Source organism: Manis javanica, chromosome 1, assembly GCF_040802235.1.
Source record: "Manis javanica isolate MJ-LG chromosome 1, MJ_LKY, whole genome shotgun sequence".
NCBI lineage: Eukaryota > Metazoa > Chordata > Mammalia > Pholidota > Manidae > Manis > Manis javanica.
In genome coordinates, this window is record NC_133156.1 from 191,475,695 (window position 1) to 191,500,937 (window position 25,243).

Consider the following 25,243-nt stretch of genomic DNA (forward strand, 5'->3'; position numbering starts at 1 on the left):
TACTTGATCATGATAGATGATCTTTTTGATGCATTTTTGAATTTGGTTTGCTGATATTTTGTTGAGTATTTTTGCATCTATGTTCATCAGGGATATTGGTCTGTAATTTTATTTTTTTGTGGTGTCTTTGCCTGGTTTCAGTATTAGAGTGATGCTGACCTCATAGAATGAGTTTGAAATATTCCCTCCTCTTGTGGCTGCTTTTTGGAAAACTTTAAGGATGATGGGTATTTGATCTGCACTAAATGTTTAATAAAATTCAGCAGTGAAGCTATCTGGTACAGGAGTTATGTTCTTAGGTAGTTTTTTGATTACCAGTTCAATTTCATTGCTGGTAATTGGTCTTTTCAGAATTCTGTTTCTGGGTCAGCCTTGGAAGGTTGTATTTTTCTAGAAAGTTGTCTTATTTCTTCTAGGTTATCCAGTTTGTTAGCATATAATTTTTCATAGTATTCTTTAATAATTCTTTGTATTTCTGTGGTGTCTGTAGTGATTTTTCCTTTCTCATTTCTCATTCTGTTTATGTGTGTAGCCTCTTTTTCTTGGTAAGTCTGGCTAGGGGTTTATCTATTTTGTTTATTTTCTCGAAGAACCAGCTCTTGTTTTCACTGATTCTTTCTATTGTTTTATTCTTTTCGATTTTATTTATTTATGGTCTTATCTTCACTTTGTTCCTCCTTCTACTGACTTTGGTCCTCATTTATTCTTCATTTCCTAATTTTGTTACTTATGAGTTTAGACTGTTCATATGGGAATGTTCTTCTTTACTGAGGTACGCCTGTATTGCAGTATACTTTCCTCTTAGCACGGCCTTTGCTGCATCCCACAGATTCTGCAGTGTTAAATTATTTTTGTCATTTGTTTCCATATATTGCTTAATCTCTGTTTTTATTTGGTCATTAATCGATTGGTTATTTAGGAACATGTTGTGAAACCTCCATGTATTTATGTGATTTTTCATTCTCTTTGCCTAATTTATTTCTAGTTTCATATGTTTGTGGTCTGAGTAGCTAATTGGTACACTTTCAATCTTTTTGAATTTACTGAAGCTCTTCTTGTGGCCTAGTATGTGGTCTAGTCTTTTTTTTTTTTTTTTTTTGTTATGATTAATCTACAATTACATGAGCAACGTTATGGTTAGTACACTCCCCCCATCATTAAGGCCCCACTGCATACCCATTATAGTCACTGTCCATCAGCATAGGAAGGTGCCGTAGAATCACTGCTGTCTTCTCTGCGTTGTACAGCGTTCCCCGTGCCACCCTCTCCATTATGTCTGCTAATCATGATGCCCCTTTTTGCCCCTTGTCCCACCATTCCCACCCATCCTCCCCAGTTCCTTTCCCTTTGGTAACTCTTAGTCCATTCTTGAGTTCTGTGAGTCTGCTGCTGTTTTGTTCCTTCATTTTTTTTTCTTTGTTCTTATACTCCACATATGAGTGAAATCATTTGGTATTTCTCTTTCTCTGCTTGGCTTATTTCACTGAGCATAATACCCTCTAGCTCCATCCATGTTGTTGCAAATGGTAGGATTTGTTTTCTTCTTATGGCTGAATAATATTCCATTGTGTATATGTACCACATATTCTTTATCCATTCATCTACTGATGGACAGTTAGGTTACTTCTATTTCTTGGCTATTGTAAATAGTGCTGTGATAAACATAGGGGTGGATATGTCTTCTTCAAAGTGGGCTCCTGCATTCTTAGGGTAAATACCTGGGTCAAATGCTACTTCTATTTTGAGTTTTTTGAGGAACCTCCATACTGCTTTCCACAATGGTTGAACTAATTTACATTCCCACCAGCAGTGTAGTTCCCCTTTCTCCAAAACCTAACTAACATTTGTTATTGTTTGTCTTTTAGATGGTGGCCATCCTTACTGGTGTGAGGTGATATCTCATTGTTGTTTTAATTTGCATTTCTCTTACGATTAGTGATGTGGAGCATCTTGTCATGTCCCTGTTGGCCATCTGAATTTCTTCTTTGAGAAGTATCCATTTAGATCCTCTGCCCATTTTTTAATTGGATTATTTTCTTTTTGTTTGTTGAGTTGTGTGAGCTCTTTGTATATCTTGGATGTTAAGCCTTTATTGGATCTTGTCATTTATGAATATATTCTCCCATACTGTAGGACGTCTTCTCATTCTTTGGTGGTGTCCTTTGCTGTAAAGAACCTTTTCTGCTTGATATAGTCCCACTTCTTCATTTTTGCTTTTGTTTCCCTTGTCTGGGGAGAAATGTTCATGAAGAAGTTGCTCGTGTTTATGTCCAAGAGATTTTTGCCTATGTTTTTTTCTAAGAGTTTTATGGTTTCTGACTTACATTCAGGTCTTTGATCCATTTTGAATTTACTTTTGTGTATGGTTTTAGACAATGATCCATTTTCATTCTCTTAAGTGTAGCTGTCCAGTTTTGCGAACACCAGCTGTTGATGTGACTGTCATTTCCCCATTGTATATCCATGGCTCTTCATCATATATTAATTGAGTGTATATGTTTGGGTTAATATCTGCACTCTCTGTTCTCTTCTACTGGTATGTGGGTCTGTTTTTGTGCCAGTACCAAATTGTTTTGATTACTGTGGCTTGAAGTTGGGAAGCAAGATCCCCCTGCTTTATTCTTCCTTCTCAGGATTGCTTTGGCTTTTCAGAGTCTTTTGTGGTTCCATATGAATTTTAGGACTGTTTTGTTCCAGCTTGTTGAAGAATGCTGTTGGTGTTTTTATAGGGATTGCATTGAATCTGTAGATTGCTTTAGGCAGGATGGCCATTTTGACAATATTAATTCTTCCTAGCCAAGAGCGTGGGATGAGTTTCCATTTGTTAGTGTTCTCTTTAATTTTTCTTTAGAGTGTCCTGTAGTTTTCAGGGTATAGGTCTTTCACTTCCTTGGTTAGGTTTATTCCTAGGTATTTTATTGTTTTTGATGCATTGTGAATGGAATTGTTTTCCTGATTTCCCTTTCTGCTAGCTCATCATTACTGTATAGGAAAGCACAGATTTCTGTGTACTAATTTTGTATCCTGCAACTTTGATGAATTCTGATATTAGATCTAGCAGTTTTGGAGTGGAGTCTTTAGTGTTTTTTATGTACAATACCATGTCATCTGCAAGCAGGGATAGCTTTACTTCTTTACCAATCTGGATACCTTCTATTTCTTTGTGTTGTCTGATTGCCATGGGTAGGACCTCTAGTACTATGTTGAATAACAGTGGGGAGAGTGGGCATCCCTATCTTGTTGCCAATCTTTGGTGAAAAGCTTACAGTTTCTTGCTGTTAAGTATGATGTTGGCTGTGGGTTTGTCATATATGGCCTTTATTATGTTGAGGTACTTGCCCTCTATACCTATTTTATGGAGAGTTTTTGTCATGAATTAATGTTGAATTTTGTCAAATGCTTTTTCAGCATCTATGGAGATGGTCATGTGGTTTTTGTCCTTTTTGTTGATGATGTTGATGGATTTTCGAATGTTGTACTATCCTTGCATCCTGGAGACAAATCCCACTTGATCATGGTCTTTGATCCTCTCGATGTATTTTTGAATTTTGTTTGCTAATATTTTGTTGAGTAGTTTTGCATCTATGTTCATCAGGGATATTGGTCTGTAATTTTCTTTTTTGGTGGTGTCTTTGCCTGGTTTTGGTAGTAGAGTGATACTGGCCTTATAGAATGAGTTTGGAAGTATTCTCCCCTCTTCTGTTTTTTGGAAAACTTTAAGCAGAATGGGTACTATGTCTTCTGTCTCTGTCTGATAAAATTTAGCAATGAATCCATCTGGCCTGTGGGTTTTGTTCTTGGGTAGGTTTTTGATTACCGATTCAATTTCAATGCTGGTAATTCATCTGTTTAAATTTTCTGTTCCTTCCTTGGTCAGTCTTGGAGGTTGTATTTTTCTAGGAAGTTGTCCATTTCTTCTTGGTTACGCAGCTTATTAGCATATAGATTTCCGTTGTATTGTCCCATAATTCTTTGTATTTCTGTGGTATCCATCGTGATTTTTCCTTTCTCATTTCTGATTCTGTTTATTTGTGTAGATTCTCTTTTTCTCTTATGTCTGGCTAGCAGTTTATCTGTTTTGTTTATTTTCTCTTAAGAACCAGCTCTTGGTGTCATTGATTTTTTTCTATTATATTCTTCTCAATTTTATTTATTTCCTCTCTGGTTTTTTTTTTATGTCCCTCCTTCTGACTTTAGGCTTCATTTCTTGTTTTTTCAGTTTCAATAATTGTGACTTTAGACTATATTGGATTGTTCTTCCTTCTTGAGAAATCCCTGGATTGCTATATACTTTCCTCTTTGAACTGCCTTTGCTGTGTCCCACAGAATTTGGGGTGTTGTGCTGTTGTTGTCATTTGTTGCCATATATTGCTTGATCTCTGTTTTAATTTGGTCATTGATCCATTGATTATTTAGGGGCCTGTTAAGCCTCCATGTGTTTGTGAGCCTTTTTGTTTTCTTGGTAAAATTCATTTCTGGTTTTATACCTTTGTTACCTGAGAAGCTGACTGGTAGAATTTCAATCTTTCTGAATTTACTGAGGGTCTTTTTGTGGCCTCGTATGTTCTCTATACTGGAAAATGTTCCATGTGCATTTGAGAAGAATGTGTATCCTGCTACTTTTGGGTCTAGAATTCTGTAGATATCTGTTAGGTCCATCTGTTGTAGTGTGTTGTTCAGTTCCTCTGTGTTCTTATTTTCTGTCTGGTTGATCTATCCTTTGGAGTGAGTGGTGTGTTGAAGTCTCCTAAAATGAATGCGTTGCATTCTATTTCCCCTTTTAATTGTGTAGTATTTTTTTCACATTTGTTGGTGCTGCTGTGTTAGATGCATATATATTTATAATGGTTATATCCTCTTGTTGGACCGAGCCCTTTATCATTATGTAATGTCCTTCTTTATCTTTTGTTACTTTCTTTGTTTTGAAGTCTATTTTGTCTGATAAAAAGGTAGTGCAACACCTGCATTTTTCTCACTATTGTTTGCATGAAATGTCTTTTTTCCATCCCTTCACTTTTATTCTGTGTAAATCTTTGGGTTTGAGGTGAGTCTCTTGTAAGCAGCATATAAATGGTCTTTCTTTTTTATCCATTCTGTTACTTTTGGTCTTTTGATTGATGCATTCAGTCCATATACTTTTAGGGTGATTATCAATAGATATGTACTTATTGCCATTGCAGGCTTTGGATTTGTGGTTACCAAAGGTTCAAGAGTAGGTAGTTTACTATCTAACCATCTAACTTAACTCTCCTATTAAGCTATTACAAACACAGTCTGATAATTCTTTATTTTTCTCCTTCCTTATTCTTCCTCCTCCATTCTTTGTATGTTAGGTGCTTTATTCTGTACTCTTGTGTATCCTTTTTCTGCTTTTGTGGATAGTTGATTTTATTTTTTGCCTTTGGTTAGTATTTGGTTGGTCGGCCTTGTTGTGATTTTATTTTCTCTGTTGATGTGTATTTAGCATTAGGAGTGCTTCCATCTAGAGCAGTGCCTTTAAAATACCCTGTGGAGTTGGTTTTTGGGAGGCAAATTCCCTCAAGTTTTGGTTGTCTGAAAATTGTTTAATCCCTCCTTCCAATGTAAATGACAATCATGCTGGATACAGTATTCTTGGTTCAAGGCCCTTCTGTTTATTGCAATCAATGTATCATGCTATTCTCTTCTGGCCTGTAAGGTTTTTGTTGAGAAGTCTGATGATAGCCTGATGTCTTTTCCTTTGTACATCATCTTTTTTCTCTCTCTTGGTGCCTTTAATACTCTGTCCTTGTCTTTGATCTTTGCCATTTTAATTATTACATGTCTTGGTGTTGTCCTCTTTGGGTCCCTTGTGTTGGGAGATCTGTGGCCTTACATGGTCTCAGAGAGAATTTCCTCCCCCAGGTTGGGGAAGTTTTCAGCAATTATTTCTTCAAAGGCATTTTCTGTCACTTTTTCTCTCTTCTTCTGGTACCTGTAGAATGTGAATATTGTTCCATTTGGATTTGTCACAGTTCTCTTAATATTCTTTCATTTCTAGCAATCCTTTTATCTCTCTCTGCCTCATCTTCTCTGTATTCCTGTTCTCTGATTTCTATTCCATTAACAGTTTCTTGCACCTCATCCAGTCTGCTGTTAAGACCTTCTATTGATTGTTTCATGTCTGTTATCTACTTCCGGATTTCATCCCTTAAGCACTTGCATATTTGCAGGTCCATCAGCGTGGTTATGACTTCTATTTTATATTCTTTTTCAAGAACATTGGCTATATCTATCTCACCAGGCCCTGTCTCTGCGGTTGTCTGAGTTATTTTTGAGTAGACCTGATTCTTCTGCCTTGTCATAGCGGTAGAAGTGGTCACAGGCTGGTGGCATGTGTGTCAGCTGGGAGAACAAAGTCCATTCATTCTTGTTGGTCACCTTGCCCTTCTCGGCTGGCTTTACTGTCTACCCACACACCGACAGTCAGTCTGTGGGATAATCTCCCGATCTGCCATTCATGGGACGGCCCCTGGGCTAGCCTAGGGCCCTGTGGGGGTTCGCAGCCACCCCCTGAGAACCTGAGAGCACGGCGCCCCTTCATGCTTTCCTGACCTTGGTCTGGCTTCCACTCCCTGTGCCGGTTACCCGCACACCGGGAGCAGTCTGGGATAATCTCCTGAGCTGCCGTGGGTGGTGCGGCCCTCGGAATAGCCAAACGCACTGCAGGGATTGGCAGACATACTGGTTGTGTTCTGTGAGAACGGCACCCCTTCATGCCTTCTGGACCTTGCTCTGGTTTCCTCTGTCTGTCCCGGTTAGCTGCGCTCTGGGAGGAGTGTCTGTGTGGTTGCTGTGGGCGGGGTTGTTCTCCGGGTGCTCCCCAGCTGCGGCAGGTCAGCTGATTTGATTGCAGCGCCTGCCCGGGGGGAATGCATGGCAGGTTGCTTATTCCTGAGAGGGGCTTTGGGGCTGCTTTAACCTCCAGGGATTAGGGAGCCTGAAATTCTTCAAGATTCCCAGCCTGCTGGGCTTAGTGTGCTGGGACAATTTTGTCCAGTTGTTGAGCCCTTGTCCCTTTAAGACTTTTAAAAAGTGCCTGCTTTTCTTTTGTCCCAGGTGAGTTGGCTGTTGGGACCCGCTCACAGTCTCCATCTTGGATTTTACTTTTCCGTTTCTCCAATATCCAGTATGCCATGCAATGTGTGTCTGTGCTCCTGGTGCAGATTACTAGGGCTGGTTATTTAGCAGTCCTGTGCTTCCACTCCCTCCCCACTCTGATTTTTTTCCTCCTGCCGGTGAGGTGAGGTGGGGGTAGTGCTCGGGTCCCGCCTGGTCTTGGCTTTGTATCTTACCCTTTTCGTGAGATGCTGAGTTCTCGCAGATGTGCATGTAGCTTGGCTGTGTACTGTTATCTTCTGGTCTTTCTTTTAGGAATAGTTGTATTTCTTGTATTCTCAAAAATATATATGATTTTGGGAGGAGATTTCTGCTGCCCTACTCATGTCCCCTTTCAGTCATGATCTATTCATAAAAATGTTCCATGTGCACTTGAAAAGAATGTGTTCATGATGCTTTTGGGTGTAGAGTTCTGTAGATATCTGTTAGTCCATCTGTTCTAATGTGTTGTCTAGTGCCTCTGTGTCCTTACTTATTTTGTGTCTGGTGGCTCTGTCCTTCAGAGTGAGTGGAGTGTTGAAGTCTCCTAGAATGAATCCATTGCATTCTATTTCCCCTTTTAATTCTGTTAGTATTTGTTTCACATATGTAGGTGCTCCTGTGTTGGTTGCATAGATATTTATAATGGTTACATCCTCTTGTTGGATTGACCCCTTTATCATTATGTAATGTTTTTTATCTCTTGTTACTTACTTTGTTTTGAAGTCTATTTTGTCTGATACAAGTACTGCAACACCTGCTTTTTTCTTCCTATTAGTTGCATGAAATATCTTTTTCCATCCGTTTACTTATAGTCTGTGTGTGTCTTTGGGTTTAAAGTGAGTCTCCTCTAAGCAGCATGTAGATTGATCTTGTTTTTTTATCCATTCACTGAGTCAGTGTAAGCATTTTTACAAAATGTCTTTTGGTGCACGTGTGAATGAATTTATTTGGACATATATCTAGAATTGGAGTTTCTTGATCATAAGTTATGCATATATTCAATCTTACACAGAAATATTAAAGCTTTCCTGAGTGAGTGTATTAATTTGTACTCCTATGAGAAATATGAGAGTTCCATTGGTCCACATCCTTGCAAACACCTGTTATTTTGACTCTTAGAGACTTCTGATGGATGTGTAGTAGTATCTCACTGTTTTTATTTTATATTTTTTGTGCCTACAGGTATATATTACTGAGGTATGCCTGTAATGAGATTGAGCACCATTTCATAGGCTAATTAGCCATTTGGATATTTTATGAGAAGTACCTGCTCAAGTCTTTCATCTGTTTTAAATATGAAATTGTCTATCTTTTCCTTATTTTTGTATTGAGATTCTTTATATGTTTTGGATGCAGGTCTTTAGTCTGACATACATATATTAATATTTTCTTCCACGCTGTCATTTGCTTTTCATTCTTTTTTGTCTTTTTAGAGCTATTACTCGTCAAACAGAATGTGTAATGTAACACATTTTTTTCCTTTGTGGTTAATGTTTTCATTTATGGTTGAAAAATCTAAGCGTCATGAAGATGTTTTCTTATATTCTAAAGTTTTACTGTTTTACTTCACATTTTGATTATATAATTCATTTGGAATTAATTTTTATATGTGGTTTTGGTGAGGGATCATGATTTGTTTTCATTATTGACAATCATTAGACCTCTCCTAACACTATAGCAAAGACAGTTCTTTTCTCTCTGTACCATTTTTGTCAAAAACAGATGTCTTTATATGCATGACTCTAGCATACTCCATTAGTCTGTTTGCTTAATATTGTGTTATTTGTACATCATCTTAATTTCTGGAGCTTAGAAGTCTTGTTGTCTTGTAAAGCAAGTTCTACCTCCCTCATTTTTTTTTTAATTGATGTATAATTGACATACTACATTAATATTAGTTTCAGGTGTATGGTATAATTCTGTATTTGTATGTATTGCAAAGTAATCACAATTTAGTTAACATCTGACACTGTGTATAGTTAACAAAAGATATTTTTTGTTGTGATGAGAACTTTTAAGAACTGTTCTCCTAACAAGTTATAAATATGCAATCCAATATTAACTATCGGCATACATCAGAGATACTACGGGTTTAATTCCACACTACCATAATAAAGTGAATACTGCGATTAAATGAGTCAAATGAATTTTTTTGTTTCCCAGTGCATATAAAAGATATGTTTACACTATTCTGTAGTCTGTTTCAATATGCAGTAGGTGTGTATCTACAAAAAAAGTACATAACCTTATTTATAAAATATTTCAAAAATTGCTAACCATCATCTGAATTTTTAGTGAGTCATAATCAGTGATCAGAGATCACCGTAACAAATGTAATAATAATTTAAAAGTTTGAAATACTGTGAGAGTTAGAAAAATGTGACACAAAGATGTAAAGTGAGCGGATGCTGTTGGAAAAGTGGTGTTGATAGACTAGCTTGATGCAGGTTTGTCAGAAACCTTCAATTTGTATAAAATGCAGTGTTTTCAAAATGCAGTGAAACAAAGCATAATAAAATGAGGTATTTCTGTATAGCCACTGTGCTGTACTTTACACCCCCACACCCAGTCACTCTTAAAGTGTGATTTGTCTCAGTGCATTTGGAATCGTGACTTATACACTTGAACTGAGTATATAAATCAATTTGGGGATAACTGTCATCTCTACAGTACTGAACCCTCTAATGTAAATATGGTAAATGTGTTTTTATTTGTATGTTATTTCTCATAATTTTCTATTATTTATGTAGAGGTGTAATATATCTTTGTAAGATTATTCCCAGGAATATGATACTTTTTGGTGCTGTTGTAAAGAGAATATTTTTGAAAACTTTATTTACTATTTGTTCCTGGTCTATAAGAAATAAATATATATTAAAAATATTGTTTGTATGTGTTTGTATATGTGTATTTATATTTATTTGTTTGCATTAACTTTCTAAGTCATAGCCTTGCTAGTTATTTCCAAAAAATGTTCATCTGGAAATTATTTTGGATTTTCTACTAACATGATCATATCATGTCAGAGTTACACTGGTTTTAAATCTTTTCTATTTCCATTTTACTCAGTTTCCTTTTTTTTTAAGTAAGGTATCATTGATAGACAATCTTACAAAGTTTTCACACGAGCAATACTGTAATTTAATCAGTTTCTTGAGTGTTGTATTGTCTAGGACCGTCATTTCAAGTTGAATAAACGCATTCTTGTTTAGTTCCTAGTCCCAGTAGGAAAGTTTTACCATTTAACCATTAGTGTAGTATTTCCTGTAGTATTTATACAAATACCTTTGATTAGATTAGAGTGAAGTCATACATCTGTATTCCCAATTTATTTTTAATTTGTAACCTTTGCATGTGTCAGGGCATATAAACTGTGCAATAGTTTGTTGTTTGACGATTTACTTAGGATTGCTATTCTGATATGATGTTTAAATCACTCTTTTTGAGAAGAAAACTATAATGGTAAACACATTAGGTTTGTAAATGAGTTGGAGTATCAAGTAGAAAAAAGGAATAAGGTTTATTGTAACTTTTTATTTGGGTACTTAAAATATGCTTAACTCAGTAAATGTTGATACTGTAATCAGTGTGACTATCAATTATATTTGCCTTATATGGATATTGATGTGATTAGAAATCAAAGGTAATTTATATTTTTTTGAAGGAGGGATGGGATGGTTCATTAAAAAGCTAACTATTCAGCCAGGGCTGATAATCTGATTGATTTTATGTATGTGTATAAAAAATATAGATAGATTCAATTATTTTACCTGATCTATGTGTAATTCTATTTCTTTATCCTTTTCAAAAATAGATAAAATATATATAATTTAGAGACAGCAAAATACTAAATGCTCTTCTTTTTAACTGAAGTGAAAATATACATGTTTTTCACATATTCATTATATATTAATTTCATCTATTTCTTTACAGATTAGAATATGGCTACATATCCCTGCTGTCATGCAGCACATTATCCCTTTTAGAACCTATGTTATCAGGTAAGTTTATATAATCTTTTCCTGTTGATTATCACTAATATATTTAAATAATTTATAACAGCATATTTCAAACAATTATATTGTTTGAAAGTTCCTCGTATTCACATTCTCTAGAGAAAATTGTAATTGACAGTTTGGCAAGTAGTGTTTTGTATGCACACGTGTAGGTTTATATTTAATGTTACTTTTAAGAAATTTATGTTGGACTTTTTAATATAAATGTATAAAAAAGTTAAAGAGATTAGTAATGGTTACTTGGTATTCCATTTTATTCAGTCAACAAATATATACTAAGCACTATGTTCTGGAAACGGGCAGATCAGAGAAAAAAATTTCTCTTTGTTTGCAGTCTATGTACAGAATACATAAGTAAATTATATAGTTCATCACAAAGCGATGAGTATTACAGTGAAAGTAACAGAAGTGGATTGAGAGTTCTAGAGGGTGGGTTACAGTTTTTAAAATGGGGATAGAAAAGGTCTCATTGAGGAGGTGACATTTGAGTACTGTGAGTCTCAACCTAAGAATAAAATCGAAGGATGCACAAATTATTTATTGATTAGAATTAAAGAGTGCGAACTATTGATTTTCTAAGGTTTATTTCTTGGTAATATTTGAGTTCTTCATACCTTTTCTTCTTCATTCACAAAAATTTGAGTGCCTGCTGTTTTCCTGATACTGTTGGAGTTTTTGGAGAGTGTATCAGGGGAAGAATCAGTAGTGATGAATGCTATGCAAGCAGAGTACATGTGATGGAGAGAGGGGATATGAGGCTTTTCTGAAGGTGACATCTGAAGAACATGAATCCTGTAATTAGAAGAACATATTCCAGATAGAAGGAACATAAGGGCATAGGCATTGAAGTTGGAAAGAATGTGACCTACTAAGGGACCTGGAAGTGGTCTGGTCTGGAGCATAGTGTGTAAGAGGGTATAATTATGATAAGAGGTTGGATAAGCAGGGGCAGCTTATTCCAGACCTTCAAGACTTTGTAAGGAGCTTGGATTTAATTTTAGTAGTGGGAATCTATTGAAGGGTTTTAAGCAGATGAGTCATGATGGTTTTTAAAGATGACTTTGGCCTTTAAGTGGATCATAAATTTTTGGTGAGTGGGTGGTGTTGGAGTGGAATTGAGGAGAGCAATTGAAAGGTTAATGTGTCCTGGAAACAAATGATGGTTACTGGCACAAGGATTGTTTAAGAATGGTATAAGTGAAAATGAGATTGACAAGATTGGTGATTGTGGAGTACAAGGAAAAGGTAGCATCGTGCATAACACTTAACCCCTTTCCCCTTGATTTTTTTTTGTGCTGTGGATATCATTAACAGCTGTGAAAGAATGGGAGCACTTGAAGACTTAATTGTGAGATGCCTGAGGGACATTGAAATGGTACTAGCAAGTTGGGAGTATAAACCTATAATTCAGAACATCATTAATTTAGGGGTTGTCAACATAAAGATAGCACTTAAAATCATGGGAGTGAATGAGGTCATTTGGGGAGAGAATGTAGAAAGAATAGAAGTGAGTCAAGGAGAGAGCCCTGCAAAAAGTTGCTTTTGCTGTGTAAGGAAACAATCCTTGAAACTTAGTGGCTTAAAATAAGAGCCATTTATTATTTCTCACAGTTCTCTGGGTCGGCTAGCTCTTCTGAGCTGAGCTGATGTGGCTGGAACTGAATGCTCTAGAATAACCTCACTCATATGTCCTGTGCTTGACTGACTAGTCTTGGGAGGGGAGCAGAGCTCTTATATGTCTTGCATTGGTTAGACATTAGTTGAGGCATCAGCCATGTCTCTTTCATCCAGCAGGCTAACCTGCGTTCCTTTTCTTGGTGGTGGAAGATTTGCCAGCAGGAGAGGGTAAGCTCAGAGACATTCAGGCTTCTGCTTATGTCATATATCTTAATGAATATATATGATATTCATTAGAAGTTTCCAATTTTTAGCCCCAAAAGAAGTTTCATGGCAAAAGCTCTGATTCAAGGGAGTAAAGAAACATGTGACCCTTCTAGACAGAAGAGTGGCAAAGTTATATTGCAAAGGCCTCTATATACAGTGATGGAAATAATTTGGGTGCTTTTTGCAATCTATTACAAAACTTGAGGAACACTAAGGTAGAAAGATTGGAGGAACTAATGAAATAGAATAGGCATTACCCGAGAGGAAAACCAGTGGTTTGTGATTTTTGGGAAATGAGAAGCAGAATAATGTTTAAAATGTCCACATTTGAAAGAATTTTGACTGTATGGGGGAGTTAGATGTATTGTTTATATGAGGTCAGCTTAAATACACTAAAACAGGAGGTATATATATGACAAGTATTAGAAAATAGTAAAGTTTTACTGAAGGTGCAGAATCTGATTTTAAATGATTTGGCTCCATTCAGTTTTCTGATTGAAGTTGGTTTCTCAGCAAAGCAGATGTTTTGCTGAGGTCCTTGAAGCATCACAGTCCTGAATCATTTAGAAATAGTTGAAATTGGGAATGTTAAATCCCAGGATGCCAGGTTCTACTATGTTAACTATTCTGGAGGTATGTTAAACATGGAGCAAAGGAATATTAGTGAATTATTGAGTGGTTAGAAATAGCTGGCAATTTTTTGTGTATTTTATTTCTGAATCATTTCAGGTACTTATGCAAGCTCTCTGATCAAGAGTTAAGACAGAGTGCGGCTCGTAACATGGCTGACTTAATGTGGAGCACAGTGAAAGAACCATTGGATACAACTTTATGCTTTGATAAAGAAAGCCTAGATCTTGCTTTTAAGTACTTTATGTCACCTACTTTGACTATGAGGTTGACTGGACTAAGTCAGATAACGGTAAGCTGTATTTGCTTTATTTTTGGTCATTTTTATTTGCCTTCCTGACGCTCATCATCAGAATTCCTACTATTTATGCATCAGTTACCTTATGCTAGGCATTATGTTTTATGTGCATTGCTTTGGTCCTTACAAAGAATTTCTGTATTTTCCCTATTTTAAATATGAGATTAGGCTTACATTTAGAGGAATTTATATGTCACATCTTTTTTTTTTTAATGAAGATACTAAATTTTTTCTTACTAAACTGTTCTTATTTTCCTGCAAAGCTATTGCTTCAGTGTATTAAAATAGCACCAGTAAAGACAGTATATCACAATTATTCTTCATCTGACAAGTACAACAAAAACTTTTGGCCACTGCAGTTATTCCCAATGGAAATAATCATTAAGTATTTTGACCCAAATCAAGAGATGGATACAAGCAAGTTACATAAGACTTAAGATAACAATGTTATCCTTAAATTAGAGAATTTTTATACCTAGCTTTTATCACAGATCATTTTAGCAACTGTGAATACTATAAAAGTAGCCTACCCTAAAAATCATAGGGTATTGTAGAAAAGATGCATATTGTGTTTATTTGCACTCATTAGAAAGTTAAGGGGTTTTTCTTCCAGCAGCATTGTTGCAGGTAGTTTCTTTTCCCATTGGTATTGCTAAAAGTTGTTTAAAAATTTCTATCCATCACTAATTTAAGACTATGAAAGATTAAGTTGTTTCATAATAGTTGAGGGCTTCTGTTTTCACTCAGTAGATATTATGTATTTCTCATATGCATCTTGATCAGGCAACTGTTTTCATAACAAGATTTGTTGTTAAGTCCTGAATTTTCTCCAAGAGCATTATTAATTTCAGTTACTTCTCCTCATAGAGAAGACTACAGTTCCATAGCAACTTTCACACTTTCAAAGCTCCATAATCATCTTGGTTGTTCAATTTTGCTGCAACTTCAGGCAGGCTACCGTAAACATCTCCCAACGCATCCTGTACAAAATTGATTCCCACTGTTCCAATTCCATTTTGTATTGTTACTAATTCGTGTTTTCTCTGAAATTATGCATGGAGAGCAGAGCAGGGCCTGTGCGCAGCTTCCTGACCGTGTCTGCCCTGAGCCCACAGGACTGAGGAAGGCACCAAGACAGGGACTAAGCTGCAAACTGTGGCCTGTGTGCTCTGGGCCATGCCGAGAGATATGTTTGTGGCTGCACCTCAGGCCTTTTTGATTTCAGGGTCCAACTCCTTCACCATTCTTTTAAAAATTGAAGTATAGTTTGATACACAGTTTTTTTAATTGAACTCTTGTTGATGCACAATCTAACATTGGATTCAAGCATAAAACAGTGGTTCTAACAATTACTCATATAATTAAATCCCTACCCCAACTAGTACAGTTGTTATTTGTCAACATAAGATGTTACAGAATCATTGGCTATATTCTCCATGATGTCCTTCTATCCCTGTGACCAATTACGTTATGATTGAGAATTTTTGTGCCCTCAACTTCTCAACTCACGCACCCTAGTTCTTCTCCCATGGTAAACAAACCCTAGTCCCTTTGCAGTGTCTGTGAATCTACTTCTATTTTGTTCTGTTTGGCTTTTATATTCCACAAAGAAGTGAAATCATGTAGTATTTGTCTTTCTCTGACTGACTTATTTCCCCTAGCATAATACCTCTAGGTCCATCCATGTTGATAAAAATGGCAGACTTGCTTATTTTTTTTGCTGATTGAATAATACTCCACTGTATATATGTACCACTTCTTCTTTATCCATTCATCTATTGATGGACACTTAGGTTGATTCTGTATCTTGGCTATTCTAAATAATGTGGTGATAAACATAGGGGTGCGTGTATCTTTTCGAATCAGGGATTTTGTTATCTTTGGGTAAATTCCTAGCAGTGGAATTACTGAGTAAAATGGCATTTCTATTTTTACCTTCATATTGCTATCCACAGTGACTGCATCAATTTAAATTCCCACCAACAGTGTAGGAGGGTTCTCTGTTCTCCACATCCTTGCCAACACTTGTTATTTCTTTTCTTTTAGATAGTGACCATCCCAACTGGTGTGAGGTAATACCTCATTGTGGTTTTGATGTACATTTCTCTGATGATTAGTGATTTGGAGCATCTTTTCATATGCCTGTTGGCTGTCTGTATTTCTTCTTTGGAAAAATACCTATATGGGCCTGCCACACATTTTTTAATTGGGTTATCTTTTTTTTTTTCTGTGTTAAGGCATAAGAGTTCTTTATATATTTTGGATGTTAACCTCTTACTGGATAAATCATTTACAAATATGTTCTCCTATACTGTACAATGCCTTTTGGTTCTTCTGATGGTGCCCTTTGCTGTACAGAAGCTTTTTAGTTTGATGTAATCTCACTTGCTCATTTTTTATATTGTTTCCCTTGCCCAAGGAGATGTGTCCAGGAAAAAGTTGCTCATGTTTATAGTCAAGAGATTTTTGCCTATGTTTTCTTCTAAGAGTTTTATGGTTTCATGACTTACATTCAGGTCTCATATTCAAGTTTACTTTTGTGTATGGAGTTAGACAATAATCCAGTTTTGTTCTCTTACATGTAGCTGTCCAGTTATGCCAACACCAGTCAATGAAGAGGCTGTCATTTCCCCATTGTATATTCATGGGTCCTTTATCGTATATTAATTGCCATATATGCTTGGGTTTATATCTGGGCTCTCTGTTCTTTTCTATTGATCTGTGTGTCTGTTCTTGTGCCAGTACCAAATTGTTTTGATTACTGTGTCTTTGCAGTAGAGCTTGAAGTTAGGGAGCATAATCCCCCCGGGTTTGATCTTCTCAGGATTGCTTTGGCTAGTCGGGGTCTTTTGTGGTACCATTTGAAGTTTAGAACTATTTATTTGTTCTAGTTTGTTAAAGAATACTGTTGGTATTTTGATAGGGATTGCATTAGATCTGTAGATTGCTTTAGGCAGGATGGCCATTTTGACAATATTAATTCTTCATGTCCATGAGCACTGGATGTGTTTCCATTTATTGCTATCTTCTTTAGTTTCCCTCTGAGTGTTTTTTTTTGGTTTTCAGGTTATAGGTCTTTCACCTCCTTGGTTAGGTTAAATTCCTAGGTATTTTATTATTTTTAATGCAACTGTAAATGGAGTTGTTTTCCTGATTTCTCTTTCTGCCAGTTTGTTGTTTGTATATAGGAATGCAACAAATTTTTGCATATTAATTTTGTATCCTGCAGCTTAGCCGAATTCAGTTATTACTTCTAGTAGGTTTTTGGTGGATTCTTTAGGGTTTTTATATACAGTATCATGTTATGTGCAAACAGTGACAGATTAACTTCTTTCTTATCAATGTGGATGCCTTTTATTTCTTTGTGTTTTCTGATGTCTGTGGCTAGGACTTCCAGTAACTATATTGAATAAAAGTGGGGAGAGTGGGCATCCTTATCTTGTTGCTATCTTAGAGGAAAAGCTTTCACATTTTAACTGTTAACTATGACATTGGCTGTAGGTTTGTTGTATATAGCCTTTATATAAGGTACTTGCTCTCTGTATCCATTTTGTTGCCAGTTTTTATCATGAATGGACGTTGAATTTTGTCAAATCCTTTTGTGGCATCCATGGAAATAATCTTGTGATTTTTGTCCCTTTTGTAGATGTGGTGTATGATATTGATGGATTTTTTAAGGTTGTACCATCTTTCCATCCCTGGAATAATTCCCATGAAGGATGATCTTTTTGATGTATTTTTGAATTTGGTTTGCTAATATTTTATTGAGTATTTTTTCATCTATCTTCATCAGGGATAGTGGCCTGTAATTTTTTTTGTGATGTTTTTGCCTGGTTTTGGTGTTAGAATGATGCTACTCTCAGAATGAGTTTGGAAGTATTCCCTCGTCTTCTATATTTTGGAATACTTTAAGAAGGATGTGTATTAGCTCTTTAAATGTTTGATAAAATGTAGTTGTGAAGCAGAGGAGGAGCCAAGATGGTGGTGTGAGTAGGGCAGTGGAAATCTCCCAAAACCATATATATTTTTGAAAATACAACAAGTACAACTATGCTTAACAGTGAGACCAGAAGATACAGTACAACAGCCAGCCTACATCTACATCTGCAAAAACTCAGCATCTCACGAAGTGGGTAAAATACAAAGCAACGACCTGGTGGGACCTGAGCGCTCCCCCAGCCCCACCTCTCCAGTGGGAGGAAAGGAGTCAGAGTGGGGAGGGAGGGGAAGCACAGGACTGCTAAATAACCAGCCCTAGTAATCTGCACCGAGAGCACAGACACACATTGCATAGTGTGCTAGATATTAGAGAAACAGAAAAGTAAAATCTGCGAGCAGGTCCCCACAGCTGGCTGCCCTGGAACAAAAGATAAGTGAGTGCTTTTTGAAAGTCTTAAACGGACAGGGGCATAACAGCTGTATGGAATCATCCCAGCACACTCAGCCTGGCAGGCTGCAAATCCTGAGGAACTTCAGGCCCCCCAAACCCCTGGGTGACAATGCAGCTTTGAAGCCCCTCATGGTGATAAGGAGCCTGCCAGTCGTTCTCCCTGGCCGGTGCTGCCCTGCCACAGTGGTAGAGAAGCTGGAGAGCGGCGGCACTCACAGGAGCCGCCCAGAGTCTCCTCCTAGCGTGCAGCTGCCCAGGCCAGACCCAGAGGCTGCTGCCGGTGTGCAGCTGCCTGGCGCAGGCAGAGGAGGCCAGGGCAAGGTGCAAACGGGCACTGTTCTTACAGGAGAGCACACCCAGTGTGCCTGCCACTGCTTGCAGGGCTTTGGGCTACTCCAAGGGCTGCCCCGCCCACGGCAGCTGAGGGGATTAACCCAGAGGCTGCTCCCACGGTGCAGGTAACCAACACAGGCAGCAGAGAAGGGCAAGGCGACTAGCAAGCAGGAAGGGACTTTGTTCTCCCAGCTGAAACATGCACCACCTGCCTATGACTACCTGTATCACCATGAAAAGGCAGAAGAATTTGTCCAGTCGAGAATCACCAGACAACCCGTGAGAGAGGACCTGGGGAGATAGATATAACCACTCTTCCTGAAAAAGAATTCAAACTAAAGGTCATAACCATGCTGATAGACCTTGCAAGAAAAATGCAAGAGCTTAGGGGATGAAGTCAGAGAGAGATTACAGAAATGAAAGAATCTCTGTAAGGACAAAAGAGCAGACTGGATGAGGTGCAAGAGACTGTTAATAGAATAGAAATCAGAGAACAGGAATACAGAGAACTTGAGGCAGAGAGAGATAAAAGGATCTCCAGGAATAAAAGAATTTTAAGAGAACTGTGTGACCAATCCAAATGGAACAATATTCACATTATAGTGATAACAGAAGAATAAAAGAGAGGAAAAGGGATAGAAGGTGTCTTTGAAGAAATAATTGCTGAAAACTTCCCCAAATTGGGGGAGGAAATAGTCTCTCAGACGATGTAAGCCCACAGATCTCCCAACACAAGGGACCCGAGGATGACAACACCAAGGCATAAAATAATTTAAATGGCAAAGATCAAAGACAAGGACAGAGTATTAAAGGCAGCCAGAGAGAGAAAAAATTTCATGTACAAAGGAAAACACATCAGGCTATCATCAGACTTCTCAATAGAAACCTTACAGGCCAGAAGAGAATGGCATGATATATTTAATGCAATGAAACAGAAGGGCCTTGAACAAAGAATACTGTATCCAGCATGATTATCATTTAAATATGAAGGAGGGATTAAACAATTCCCAGAGAAACCAAAGTTGAGGGCATTTTCCTCCCACAAACCACCTTTTACAGGGTATTTTAAAGGGACTGCTCTAGATGGAAGCACTCCTAAGGCTAAATAGATGCCACCAGAGAAAATAAAATCACAGCAAAGAAAGCAGACCAACCAAATACTAAAGGCAAAAAATAAAATCAACTATTCACAAAAGCAGTCAAAGGAAACACAAAAGAATACAGAATAAAACACCTAATATATAAAGATTGGAGGAGGAGGAATAAGAAGAGAGAGAAATAAAGAATCATCAGACTGTGTTTATAATGGCTTAATAAGTGAGTTAAATTAGACCGTTAGATAGTAAAGCAGCTACCCTTGAACCTTTGGTAACCAGGAATCTAAAGCCTGCAATGGCAATAAGTACATATGTTTCAATAAACACCATAAATGTAAATGGAATGAATGCACCAATCAAAAGATGCAGAGTAATGGAATGGATAAAAAAGCAAGACCATCTAAATGCTGCTTACAAGAGACTCACCTCAAACCCAAAGGCATACACAGACTAAAAGTAAATGGATGGAAAAGATATTTCATGAAAACAATAGGGAGAAAAAAGCAGGTGTTGCAGTACTAGTATCAGACAAAATAGACTTCAAAACAAAGAAAGTAACAAGAGATAAAGAAGGACATTACATAATGATAAAGGGGTCAGTCCAACAAGAGGTATAACCATTATAAATACCTATGTACTCAATACAGGAGCATCGACATATGTGAAAAAAATACTAACAGAATTAAAAGGGGAAATAGAATGCAATGCATTCCTTCTAGGAGGTTACAACACACCACTCACTCCAAAGGACAGATTAGACAGACAGAAAATAAGTAAGGACACAGAGGCAATGAACAACACACTAGAACAGATGGACCTAACAGACATCTACAGAACTCTACACCCAAAAGCAGCATAATACACATTCTTCTCAAGTGCACACAGAACATTTTCCAGAATAGACCACACACTAGGCCACACAAAGAGCCTCAGTAAATTCAAAAAGATTGAAATTCTACCAACCAACTTCTCGGACCACAAAGGGGTAAAACTAGAAATAAATTGTACAAAGAAAAGAAAAAGGCTCACAAACACATGGAGGCTCAACAACATGCTCCTAAATAATCAATGGATCAATGACCAAATTAAAATAGAGATCAAGCAATATATGGAGACAAATGACAACAACAACACAAAGCCCCAACTTCTGTGGGACGCAGTGAAGGCAGTTCTAAGAGGAAAGTATATAGTTATACAGGCCTATTAAAAGAAGGAAGAACAATCCCGAATGATACTCTAAAGTCACAATTATTGAAACTGGAAAATGAACAAATGAAGCCCAAAGCCAACAGAAGTAGGGACATAATAAAGATCAGAGAAGAAATAAATAAAATTGAGAAGAATAAAACTAGAAAAAAGATAATGAAACCAAGACCTGGTTCTTTGAGACCAGACTTACTAAGAGAAAAAGAGAATCAACAGAATTAGAAATGAGAAAGGAAAAATCACGATGGACCCCACAGAAATAACAAAGAATTATTGGAGAGTACTAGGAAAATCTATATACTAACAAGCTGGAAAACTTAGAAGAAATGGATAACTTCTTAGAAAAATACAACCTTCCAAGACTGACTAAGGAAGAAATAGAAAATCTAAACAGACCAATTACCAGCAGTGAAATTAAATCAGTAATCAAAAAACTACCCAAGAACAAAACTCCCGGGCCAGGTGCATTCACCACTGAATTTTATCAACCATATAGAGAAGACATAATACCCATTCTCCTTAAAGTTTTGCAAAAATAGTACAGGAGGGAATACTTCCATACCAGCATCACTCTAATACCAAAGCCAGGCAAAGACACCACCAAGAAAGAAAATTACAGACCAATATCCCTGATGAACATACATGTAAAAATACTCAACAAAATATTAGCAAACCAAATTCAAATATACATCAAGAAGATCACATACCATGATCAAGTGGGATTCATCTCAGGGATGCAAGAATGGTAAAACATTGGGAAATCTATCAACATCATCAACAAAAAGAAATAAACCACATGATCATCTCCATAGATGCTGAAAAAGGATTTGACAAAATTCATCATCCATTCATAATAAAAACTCTCTCAACAAAATGGGTATGGAGCGCAAGTACCTCAACATAATAAAGGCCATATATGACAAACCCACAGCCAACATCATACTTAACAGCGAGAAGCTGAAAGCTTTTCCTCTAAAATCAGGAACAAGACAAGGATGCCCACTTTCCCCTCTTCTATTCATCATAGTACTGGAGTTCCTAGCCCTGGCAATCAGACAACACAAAGAAGTGAAAGGCAGCGAGATTGGCAAGGAAGAAATCAAACTATCCCTGCTTGCAGATGACATGATATTGTACATGAAATACCCTAAAGAATCCACTCCAAAACTGCTAGATCTAATATCTGAATTCAGCAAAGTTGCGGGTTACAAAATTAATACACAGAAATGTGTTTCTTTTGTATACACTAACAATGAACTAGCAGAAAGACATATCAGGAAAACTTTTCTATTCACAATGCATCAAAAAGAATAAAATACCTAGGAATAAACCTAACCAAGGAAGTGAAAGACCTGTACCCTGGAAACTGCAAGGCACTCTTAGGAGAAATTAAAGAGGACACTAACAAATGGAAACTCATCCCGTGCTCTTGGCTAGGAAGAATTAATAATGTCAAAATGGCCATCCTGCCTAAAGCAATCTACAGATTCAATGCAATCCCTATAAAAACACCAACAGCATTCTTCAGTGAACTGGAACAAAACAGTCCTAAAACTCATACGGAACCACAAAAGACCCCAAATAGCCAAATGAATCCTGAGAAGGAAGAATAAAGTGGGGGGAGGGGATCTCGCTTCCCAACTTCATGCTCTACTACAAAGCCACAATAATCAAGACAATTTGGTACTGGCACAAGAACAGAGCCACAGACCAGTGGAACAGAACAGAGACTCCAAATATTAACACAAACATACATGATCAATTAATAAGCAATAAAGGAGCCATGGACATACAATGGGGAAATGACAGCCTCTTCAGCAGCTGGTGTTGTCAAAACTGGACCAGCTACATGTAAGAGAATGAAACTGGATCACTTGTCTAACGCCATACACAAAAGTAAATTCGAAATGGATCAAAGACCTGAATGTAAGTCATGAAACCATAAAACTCTTAGAAAAAAACATAGGCAAAAATCTCTTGGACATAAACATTAGCGACTTCTTCATGAACATATCTCCTTGGGCAAGGGAATCAAAAGCAAAAATGAACAAGTGGGACTATATCAAGCTGAAAAGCTTCTGTACAGCAAAGGACACCGCCAATAGAACGAAAAGGCATCCTACAGTATGGGAAAATATATTCATAAATGACAGATCCAATAAAGGCTTGACATCCAGAATATGTAAAGAGCTCACGCACCTGAACAAACAAAAAGCAAATAATCCGATTATAAAATAGGCACAGGATTTGAACAGACAGTTCTCGAAAGAAGAAATTTATATGCCCAACAGACACATGAAAAATGCTCCACATCTCTCATCATCAGCGAAATGCAAATTAAAACCACAATGAGATATCACCTCACACCAGTAAGGATTATCACCATCCAAAAGACAAACAACAACAAATGTTGGTGAGGTTGTGGAGAAAGGGGAACCCTCCTACACTACTGGTGGGAATGTAAATTAGCTCAACCATTGTGGAAAGTAGTATGGAGGTTCCTCAAAAAACTCAAAATAGAAATACCATTTGTCCCAGTAATTCCACTGCTAGGAATTTATCCTAAGAATGAAGGAGCCCAGTTTGATAAAGACATATGCATCCCAGCACTATTTACAATAGCTAGGAAGTGGAACCAATCTAAGTTTCCTTCAGTAGATGAATGGATAAAGTAGATGTACATATACACAATGGAATATTATTTAGCCATAAGAAGAAAATAGTTCCTACCATTTGCAACAACGTGGATGAAGCTAGAGGGTATTACGGTTAGTGAAATAAGCCAGGCAGAGAAAGACAAGTACCAAATGATTTCACTCATATGTGGAGTATAAGAACAAAGCAAAAACTGAAGGACCAAAACAGCAGCAGACTCACAGAACCCAAGAATGGACTAACATTTACCAAATGGAAAAGGACTGGGGAGGATGGGTTGGAAAGGAGGGATAAGGGGGAGAAAAAGGGGAGGGCATTACTATTAGCAGACATAATGGAAGGGGGGGGGTTCATGGGAAATGCAGTATAACACCGAGAAGACAAGCAGTGATTTCTATAGCATCTTACTTTACTCATGGACCTTTACTGTAATGTGGTATATCGGGGGGCTTGCTGATGGGGGAAGTCTTAACAAACATAATGTTCCTCATGTAATTGTAGATTAATGATACCAAAAAAAGAATTCATTTGTGAAGCCTTCTGGACCAGGTGTTTTGTTTTATGGTAGTTTTTTGATTATGTGATTGATTTCATTGCTGCTTATTGGCCTGTTCACATTTTTTGTTTCTTCCTGGATCAGTCTTCCAAGGTTGTATTTCTCTAGAAAGTTGTCTGTTTCTTCTAGGTTATCCAATTTATTGGCATATAATTATTAATAGTATTCTTTAATAATTCTTTATGTATCCATGGTGTCCATAGCAGTTTTCCCTTTCTCATTTCTGATTTTGCTTATTTGTGCCGTCTCTCTTTTTGTCCTCATAAGTATGGCTAGGGGTTTATGTAGTTTGTTTATTTTCTCAGAGATTCAGCTCTTGCTTTCATTGGTTATTTCTGTTGTTTTATTATTATCTATTTATTTCTCCTCTGATATTTATTATGTCTCTCCTTCTAGTGACTTTGTGTTTCTTTATTCTTCTTTTTCTAGTTTCTTTCATTGTGTGTTTAGACTGTTTTTCTGAGATTGTTTTTTTTTTTTCCTGAGGTAAACCTGTATTGTTATGTACTTTCCTGTTAGAATTGCATTTGCTGCATTCCTCAGGTTTTGGGCTGTTGAGTTGTTGTTGTCAATTTATTTCCTTGTATTCCTTGACCTCTCTTTTAATTTAGTCATTTATCCACTGATTATTTAGAAGCATGTTTTTTAGCTTCTATGTGTTTGTAGGGTTTTTTGTTTTGTTTGTGTAATTTATTTCTAGTTTCATACCTGTGTTGTCTGAGAAGCTGCTTGATAACAATTTCAGTCTTCCTGAAATTATTTAGTCTCTTTGTGGCCAGTATGTGATCTGTTCTGTAAAACATTCCATGTGTACTTGAGAAGAATGTGTATCTTGTTCCTTTCAGGTGGAATATTCTGTAGGTAATCTGTTTAGTCCATCTGATGTAATGTATTGTTCAGTGCCTCTGTTTCCTTACTTATTTTATGTCTGGTAGATCCTGTCTGTTGATGTGAATGATGTGTTCAAGTCTTCTAAAATGAATGTGTTGCAGTCTGTTTCACCTTTTAATCTGTTAGAATTTGTTGTACATGTTTAAGTTCTCCTATACTGGGTGCATA

The 25,243-nt window shown here is 36.9% G+C and overlaps 1 protein-coding gene across 3 annotated transcripts in view; it reads left to right on the forward strand.

The window, feature by feature from the left end:
* USP34 (ubiquitin specific peptidase 34) overlaps positions 1 to 25,243 on the forward strand; it is a 241,368-nt gene that overhangs the window by 47,954 nt on the left and 168,171 nt on the right. For 2 of the 3 annotated variants that reach the window (XM_073212721.1, XM_073212722.1), the window contains exons 6-7: positions 11,053 to 11,120; positions 13,749 to 13,941. In XM_073212721.1, coding sequence (XP_073068822.1) covers positions 11,053 to 11,120; positions 13,749 to 13,941 — 261 coding nt within the window. Of the gene's footprint in view, positions 1 to 11,052; positions 11,121 to 12,926; positions 12,981 to 13,748; positions 13,942 to 25,243 lie in introns of all 3 variants that reach the window. The other variant, XR_012121111.1, reaches the window with a different exon arrangement.